Genomic DNA, 8,807 nt, shown 5'->3' with positions numbered 1-8,807 from the left:
GCATCCTTGTTGAATACAAATATTAATATCTTTAAAAAAAAAGAAAAACTTATAAGTGTGTGTTCTTTGAACTATGACATACAAACCATGAAAATAACTTATCCAGGTGTTGGTAAACAAGTAGTCTTGCATCATTTTCTGTCTCTCTTCGATTTTAACAGACTGCTTCTTGTATACTAGGCTATGTAGTAGACAAATACACAATTCCAGTTTTGAAACATCAACACTGTTCCATCAAATTAAAGGGCAGAACTAATTGTTGTATAAAATAAAGAAATAAAAACACAGCACCATCTGAGATCACTCTTTCAGAAAGGATGGTCGACATTATTTATGAAATCTGACCTTCTTTGGAATAAAGACATGCCATTGCTTTTTGCTCCCTAATGATGATGCATGGCCCGCAGTGAGTGTCCTCTGCCTTCCGTACTTCCGCGTATAAAGACGTGTTATTCAAATGGCGTGGATCAATAGTTCCCTTGGGACTCTCTGGGGTTCTGCAGACCCAGGAGAAAACACGATCACTGCTAATTACTGGTCATGCTGTTTAGAAGCAAATGAACAGTTCTATGACCTCTAAATTGCTATCCAAGTTGTTTGCTAGTATTACTCTAATCTAAACGCACCTGTACTCAGTCCTCAGGCGACGTCAACCATCCCACGCTACTATGGTGAATCCACACTGCCATCTGGTGGTTAGAGGTGAAAATATATATATATATATATATATATATACACACTTTTTTTTTTTTTCGCCGTTTGCTACCGAACATGGTACCGACTTAACAGTTTTTGGTCCAGACTCAAAACGATTCCTATGTGAACCGGACATGACTGTTAGATTGACCACAAACCAAAATACATCACACACACAACAAAAACAGTAACACCGTACTGCATTGAGTTTTTATTTTCCACATTTCCAAATGATTGGAACTTGAATCACCCTGTTTACTGTTCAAAAACAGACATTTCTCCTTCTCCGGCCACTGAGCTCAAATCAAACCCAAATACACTGTTCCCATCTAAACAGCACTGAACAAGCTAGCTGATTTAACCAGCTTGCAATGATAATTCAAGCAAAAGACTGATATGAGGGGGGGAAAACAAAACAACTGAGCATAAAAGCAGATAAACCTGCCAATAAGCCTCATTTATGTACAAAATATACAACCTGAATTGTATCTACACATTTACACACAAACACACGTAAATGTACAGCTTTGTGAATAGAATAGACATGCTTCCCAGAAGCAGTGAAATGAATTCATGTCCTAGACATTGTAGAGTGTGACAGTACACATATAACAATGACAATAATAATAATTAATAATAATAATAATAACGCATACTTGCAACAATCATTGGCATTTTCTAAATTATTTACAATATTGTTTGATTTTTAATCTTAACTAATTAATTTTGCATTATTAAAAGAGCACAATACTGTACCATTTATCATGATAATACATTATTGCTTACCTGGGACAATGAAAAAAAAGGAATATTGTAATGATAAAACATTTCTTAAAACAGAATTTAGAAATAATATGCACTTGTAAATACTTCACATCAATACATCACCAGGGTACAACCTTAGTTTAAAAATACAGTCACTGTAACACCAGCTTCATTCAAATGAGGAAAAAACACCTAAATACAGAGTTTTAAATAATGTTTAGACAATAACGTACCTATATTTGGTTTGAGAATGCAGTACTTTAGCTTGAAGTGCTTGATAAAACGAAACCAGACCTGCTGTTTTTTGATTAGCGTGAGGTGGCTTGTCATTCACATCTGTTTGTTGCAAGCGAAGCTCTAAAAGTGCTAGTTAAAGCTGTCTGCTGCAGTAAAGACTGGACAACAGGAAGCAGCGTTACGACTTTTTTACAGGCATGGCTTCATAGCTACGGTGGAGTCTGTCTCTGTCACTTTCTCTGTCCATCTTTTCTCATCTCTCATCATATGCCCCAAAACACACAACAAAAGCCATTTCAAACGTGGCAGTTTTGAACAGCTGCATAAATTTATATGAAATGAACGGACTAAATCAAATGCCCTATAAGGGGTAAAACACTCAAATATGAATCCCAATGATCCACGGTCTATTAAACCAACAGGACATGGCAGTTTGTTGTTGTTTAGGGGCTAGAAAAATAAAAAATAAACTAAAAATGTTCCATTTGCTCTTTTCTTCTCTCTTGAATCCCTCCTTTTCCTCGCCAAAGTTCGTTTTCTGTGACCATTTGACCTGACGTAGAACTACATCCCAGTTCCCTCATGCCTGACTCCGTGTAGCCATGTTCAGATTTTGGTCTCTGGGCCCTCGGGATCCAGAGACAGGAAGGAGTTGCGGATGCGGGCGGCTTTGCTAGCACAGAGATGGCCGAAAGCTTTGTTGTACCACTCTGGAGACTTTCCTCTGGAACAGCAAGCAAATATACAGCATTTAGTGAAGCATTAAGACTTATGTACTGCGTTCATTACACATGCTTTGAGGACGCACTTGACAAAAAGGAATTTCTAATCAACCAGAGGAATAATTATGTTAAAATAAAACATCTAACAATTTAAAGACAATTATAACCATGTCTGTTATACTAAAAAACAATACACAATAATAATAAATATTTATATAAAACTGTAGATTCAGAAAATATTCAGACCCCTTTGTTTTTTAACATTTAGTTATGTTCTAGCCTTTTAATAAAATACTGTAAAATATTTTTTTTCACATCAATCTACATTGCATATCCCATAATGACAAAGCAAAAACAGGCTTTGTAATAATTTAGCAAATTTCTTAAAAAGAAAAATCTGAATGCTCACAAAGGCTGCATTTACTTGATCAAAAATGGAGTAAAAACTATATACTTCAAAATAACTATTTTATTTTAATATATTTTAAAATGTAATTTACTACTGTGATGGCAAAGCTGAATTTTCCGCATCATTACTCTAGTCTTTAGTCACATGATCCTTCAGAAATCATTCTAATACGCTGATTTGCTGCTCACGAAAAAACATTTCTTATCAGCGTTGATAACAGTTGTGCTGCTTAATATTTTTTTGGAAACTGATAAATTTTTTTCAGGATCCTTTGATGAACAAAGTTCAAAAGAACAGCATTTATTTTAAGTAATAATGTTTTATAACAATTACGTATACAAGTTATTAGTATCACTTTTGATCGATTTAATGCGTTCTTGTGGAGTAAAACTATTATTTCTTTCAAAAAAAAAAAAAAGAATCTTGCTGATCCCAAACATTTGAACAGTAGTGTATACTTGAAGAGTTGCTTTCAATGCACTTACTTCAGATCAGCTCTGCATATATGTGTGAGTCTGGACTTCCCAGAGCCACACGGTTCAAGCAGATACTGGGATTCCAGAATTATTCCTCTCACTCCGGCCAGCTGTGGGCTTTCCTCATGATCGATCGACACCGATACCAGCACACACGCACCTTTTGGCATTTCTGTCCTCCACGTCCTAAACAGAAATTAAAACACCATCAATATAAATCACAGCAAACACACCGATAGTGCATCTGCCATCCCCTACACAGACACAAGAGATGTAAGTGTCAGTTTGCCAAGTGCAAATTTGATTAATTATCAAATAACATGCAATATTCCAGCTGAATGTTTTCCTTCGATCAGATTACTGTTTGTACCTCACAGCTGCTTATTTGTCAAGTAATGTTAAGCTGTAGTCTTACAGTGATATTTTGGGTATGACCTGGGTGGTCTAATTTGCTTAGCTGAAAGCATTTCATCTTGAACTAACACAGAGAAGTGTGCTTAGAGAGATTGGTGAGTGTCTTTTAGTAATACTCCATGAATGCCCAGCTGTTCAGCAGGGGTATGTGGGACCTTTTTACAACCTCGGTGTTCAGAGAATCACAAGAACTTAAAGGCAGAGTAAGTGATTTCTGGTAGCCAATGTTTATATTTGAAATCACCAAAACAAACACGCCCCTACCCCAAAAGGGTCTTGCCCCTATTTTGATAGCTCCGCCCCACATATACGTACGCAACCCAGGCAACGATTAGTTCTGTGAAACAAAGCAAAACCAATGTTACACCGTGTCTACGGACGTGAGGGGCGAGGCGCAACAAATCCCCGACAGAAAACTGCTGCCGGGTTCTATTTATGACGTATTGACACAAATTTCAAATGGTTTTCAACAGTCGTTTGATCGCGTCCAGTGTAGGCAGACTTTAGCTGTTGCAGACACGGTGTTACTCACCTATTGAGAAGAAACAAAGCAACCTCTGTGTCCGATCGCAGGCCTCCGCTCCTTGAGTTCTCTCCAGCGCTGGAAAGCTGATCCGATATTTACACGGGTCCTACTTCTTGCCTTATCGTTCCGCAGACGTTTTCCTCTTTTGTTTTTTATCCGCCATTTCTATCTTTCTGTCGCTCGGCTCGGCTAATGTCCGTCTTGTGCACTGAACCCTCTCTCCTCCGTTTTCTAAAGTGTTTTTGAAAAATCACTTACTCTGCCTTTAATGACGCACAAAAAGCCCTTGCTACAGACATGCTTTTGTTACAACCATAATGGTGTGTAATCAGTTCATTTAGATATTTGCTAATGGCCTCAAACATGGGCTACCCAGGACACATGGCTTGAACAGTAAACAATACACAGTATCAGATCACAATGTTGTACTCGCCTGAGCACCACAAAGTCTCTGTTGGGGTGAGGGGCCATGCTGTTCAGCTCATACTGGTACACCTCTGTCTGCTTGTCCAGAGTTTCTAGAACCTTCCACTGTAGCAGGTTACTGTCCCACAGGTGGCGCTCTCGCAGTATGCGGTTTAGCACCACAGATGGAGGAGCCTCCACCTCTACAGACACACGCCAGCGTCTCAACGGGGTCCCGTCTCCCACCTGTGAGAGACAGCAGACTTCCCTCAGACTTTTATTTATTTTATGGGTTTTTGGTCTTTTATCGGATAGGACAGTCAGAGCAGACAGGAAATAGGGGGTGGGAAATGACACAAGCCAGATTCAAACTTAGGTTGTCAATAAATGTGGCCATGCTCTTCCCAAACCATGTCTCCGTTTACATTTGTAATATTCGCATTATTTGTCCAAACTCATTTGCTTGTACTTTCATGAGCAATTCACTAAATGTAAAATCAAGATGTTAAGAGGATTTAATAAATAAATAGAATAAATAATAATAATTTAAATAATAAATATAAAAATACTTCTAAATAAATGAAAAATAAATGTTTCAATTCATACTATATTTTTATGGAACTAATAGTGGGTATTATTATAAAGTAAATATTTACATTTAGTCATATATTTATTTAAACCATATATTCCATATAACATGAATGAATGAATTAATTAATCAATTAATTAATACATTTATTATTACCTTTTTTAATGATATCTCTGTATTGTCAACATTTGATCTGGTCACCCATCCCTTGGTCTTGTCTTTGGTCTCTTTCATCAGATTCTGTATCAAGCTCTCCAGATAAGAGCGACACGTGCTTTCCTCCTCTTCTCCATCTTCCTCGTCCTGTTGCGGCTGTTTTTTACAGAGCTCGTCTAAAGAGGGTGCCAGCAGCTCAGCTTCCATGTATGAGTTCCTGGACTGAGAGACCATCTCCTGAGGAATCTGCACAAACCACATTAAAAAAAACACTTCAACAGAAGTCTCCTCTTTTTTAAAGTCTCTCATACTCACCAAGGCTGCATTTATTTGATGAAAAATACAGTAAAACAGTAATATTGTGAAATATTATTACTATTTAAGCTCTTTTTTATTCAAATAAATTTTTTAATGTAATTTGTTCCTATGACGGCAAAGCTGAATTTTCAGCATCATTACGTCAGTCTTCAGTGTCACATGATCCTCCAGAAATCATTATAATATACTGATTTGGTGCTCAAGAAACATTACTTCTTAATGATTATACAGTTATATAGTATATATATAGAGAGAGTTATATAGACTTTTTTTTCAAAAGAACAGCACTTATTTGAAATAGAAATATTTTTTAAATGATTTGAAATAGAAAACTTTTGTACAAGTTTTAAGTGATTATAATAATCAGCTGAACTTTTTGTAATTGTTCTGCACACAATCTTATAAAACAACCACAATTTCTCAATGCACACACATCTCACGGCAAACATGTCAGAACATGCATCTTGTACCTCGAATAGGTGATTGCACTCAGCAATCATGTGCGCGAGCCCCTGAGTGGCCGCAAGGTTCTCATTCAGGTCCTTTTGGTCTGGCCGCCCAGTGGCATACTTCCTCTGAATAGACCTGAATGCAACAGAAGACATCATATGCATGAGCTTCCATGTGATCCATAATATTTTCAAAATTTTTGTAGCTGCAAACGTATAAAACAAACTAATAAACCAATGAAAACCATCTATCATGGCGCATTTTATACATTTATATGAAGATCCAAAACATCTGATAAGTTTCATGATGCCCCCGTCCCCTTCAGGCCAGTCTGAGTAAGTTTAAGCTAAACTACCCCTCTCTTTTCTCCACACCTCCTCCCGTCTCTGGCCCTCAGGCCAGGTGTCTGCTCAGTGTCGAGTAATGCTCCCTAATGAACACAATGATGGGGGAGTTGTCTGTATGTTGAGTTAATAAAACACTTCACACGTTCTCACAACACCTCAAGGCCCTGGAGACTTAATGACAAAGCACACATATCATCCTATAGCTCTTATACAATAATGAAAGCCTTTCTAAGTTGAGTACATGTGTTTGGAATGTGCAAAAACGGAACTCCGTTACCTAGGTGACAGGTTATCATTCTTCATGATGTTGAGGTGGAAGAGAGAAGGAGCGAGGCACACCGCCAGGTTCATTGGAGTCATCTGGTTCTCCTCAACAGAGGAAGTGACATCATTTAGGAAGCACAGCAGCGTCTGCAAGACCTCACGGTTTTCATCGGCCATTAACATGATAGCTGCCTGCACCGCCTGTAAGCGTTGTTCTTTAGGGACATCTGGTTAGACAGAGTATTATAAAGTGTTTTAGGGATTTGAAAGTACTGTAAGAAGTATTTGGGCAGAAAAGCTCGTATCAGACAGGAAATGCTCTTACACTGGTATATGTGGAGGATGGTCTCGCCCATTTTGCTCGTGAGGAGAGGCTCAGGCAAGTCTCTGAAGAACTGTTTGACCATGTCTGCCACATCATACGCTGACTGATCCTCGTAGTTCACATTTTGTGGAGAGGTATCACACATTTGCCGCAGAGCCTGAATACGAGACTTTACACCGGATTTACGGAAAAGTCCCACCTGAAACATAATGAGAAAAGCAAATAAGATTTGTATCTTTTTTACATAAAATGTGAGTGGTGCTAATTGTGTGTGGTAGCCTGGTTGCTGCTAAGTGGTTGTTAGGATTTGTTTGGGTGGCTGCTGAAGGTGTGGTCACATTCATCGTTGCTCAGTGAAATTTAGCTGGCGAAATCCATTCATCTCAATAGGAATCCTCATAATTGAGAGTTTTACAAGGGCAAAAACGTCAAATCAAAGCTGTTTGATTTGAAAGTGGCCTCTGTGTGTGTGGCGCATCATGCATCGGGACACTATCGACAATAGACCTTTTTTTGTACATTAAATTTTGCTAACGTGACCGGAGCTTTACTGAACCAAGTCAAAACATCCCACCTCAAAGTCTCTATGATGTTCTGGTCTATGGCTTGGGTCCCTCTTTCTATTTAAGCTTATGGACTTTTTTCAGTCATATTTTCGTCTGCCAGACCAAAATCGTGTGTCTGATCACTTAGAAAAGAAATAGCACTCCTCGACTTAACAAGCCACACAATTGGAGGTATCATTCATAACCGCAACACAAACATTTGTTCAAAAACATAACCCTAAACATGAGCAATAGTAATAATGCACCATTAAAACAAAATGAAGCGAATACATTTGATTTGATTTTGAATTACTAAGACATCAACATACAGGGAGAAAAAAAAACACTATTAGGGTTTGTGTGGCTTATCTGTCTATAGGAATTGAGCAGTGGCTGGACATCAAGTTTTTTACTGAGTTTGGAATAACTTTGACTCTGGCCTAACTTAGAACGAACCTTATAATCAGTCTTGAAAATGTGAATGAAACTGTGTACCTGGTCCAAACACTGGCTCCTTAAAAAGCGCAGGGCGAGCTGTAAGCTTATGGGCAGAGGGTGTCCGTACCGCTGAACATGGACAATCAGAGGAACACCGAATACCATCTTTTCCTTGTAGTCTGGTCCCTTCATTCTCTTCATAAATTTTGGCACTGACCTAAGAACATATACACAGAGTACTGAGAAGAGGAGATCAGTTTATGGCCGTAAGTGTGTATATAGTCTGTCTGTGTGTAGGATCTGCTATAAGAACCTTGATTATATATAACGCAAGGGGGAGTGTAAATGGAAGCGTGCACAGAGTTTAAAGGCAGAACTGTGATGTAGATGGCAGGATGAGATTGTTCCACAAGCTCTGGAGTTTTAACACAAAACTCGCTTAACTGAGGAGACACTTTGATCGGAGTGTCATTCAATAAGAGCAAAGAACTGACTAGAATTCCCCTAATCACATCCCACAGGGATTTTCCCTGACTGATTCATTCATATTGCTTCAACATGTATGTACATACCCTTCAAAAGTCTGGGGTCAGAATGATTTCTTTTTTTTGAAAGACATTAATACTTTTATTCAGCAAGGATGCATTAAATTGATCAAAGTGACAAAGACATTTATAATGTTAGAAAAGATTTCTATTGCAAATAAATGCTGTTCTTTCAAACCT

The 8,807-nt window shown here is 38.1% G+C and overlaps 1 protein-coding gene and 1 long non-coding RNA gene across 6 annotated transcripts in view; both read right to left on the bottom strand.

Annotated features, from left to right (window-relative positions):
• Nucleotides 1–694, bottom strand: LOC107691710 (uncharacterized). 2 transcript variants are annotated; one of them, XR_001634560.1, is made up of 3 exons: nucleotides 627–694; nucleotides 346–497; nucleotides 1–29 (listed from the first exon to the last, which is right to left on the bottom strand). It is a non-coding gene; the product is annotated as an uncharacterized LOC107691710 (long non-coding RNA). The 2 variants fall into 2 exon arrangements; XR_001634561.1 differs by lacking the exon at nucleotides 1–29 and adding an exon at nucleotides 138–181.
• Nucleotides 695–893: 199 nt separating this feature from the next.
• LOC107691680 (stAR-related lipid transfer protein 13-like) overlaps nucleotides 894–8,807 on the bottom strand; it is a 42,634-nt gene continuing 34,720 nt past the window's right edge. For all 4 annotated transcript variants that reach the window (XM_016490449.1, XM_016490448.1, XM_016490451.1 and 1 more), the window contains exons 7-14: nucleotides 8,140–8,299; nucleotides 7,100–7,298; nucleotides 6,788–7,001; nucleotides 6,184–6,298; nucleotides 5,396–5,641; nucleotides 4,679–4,896; nucleotides 3,315–3,491; nucleotides 894–2,422 (exon numbers count right to left, since the gene is read on the bottom strand). In XM_016490449.1, coding sequence (XP_016345935.1) covers nucleotides 2,305–2,422; nucleotides 3,315–3,491; nucleotides 4,679–4,896; nucleotides 5,396–5,641; nucleotides 6,184–6,298; nucleotides 6,788–7,001; nucleotides 7,100–7,298; nucleotides 8,140–8,299 — 1,447 coding nt within the window. In that variant the 3' untranslated portion in view covers nucleotides 894–2,304. The remainder of the gene's footprint in view (nucleotides 2,423–3,314; nucleotides 3,492–4,678; nucleotides 4,897–5,395; nucleotides 5,642–6,183; nucleotides 6,299–6,787; nucleotides 7,002–7,099; nucleotides 7,299–8,139; nucleotides 8,300–8,807) is intronic.

Source organism: Sinocyclocheilus anshuiensis, unplaced genomic scaffold (genome assembly GCF_001515605.1).
Source record: "Sinocyclocheilus anshuiensis isolate Anshui unplaced genomic scaffold, SAMN03320099.WGS_v1.1 scaffold186, whole genome shotgun sequence".
NCBI classification, from domain to species: domain Eukaryota; kingdom Metazoa; phylum Chordata; class Actinopteri; order Cypriniformes; family Cyprinidae; genus Sinocyclocheilus; species Sinocyclocheilus anshuiensis.
This window is presented reverse-complemented; position numbering and strand designations above follow the sequence as displayed.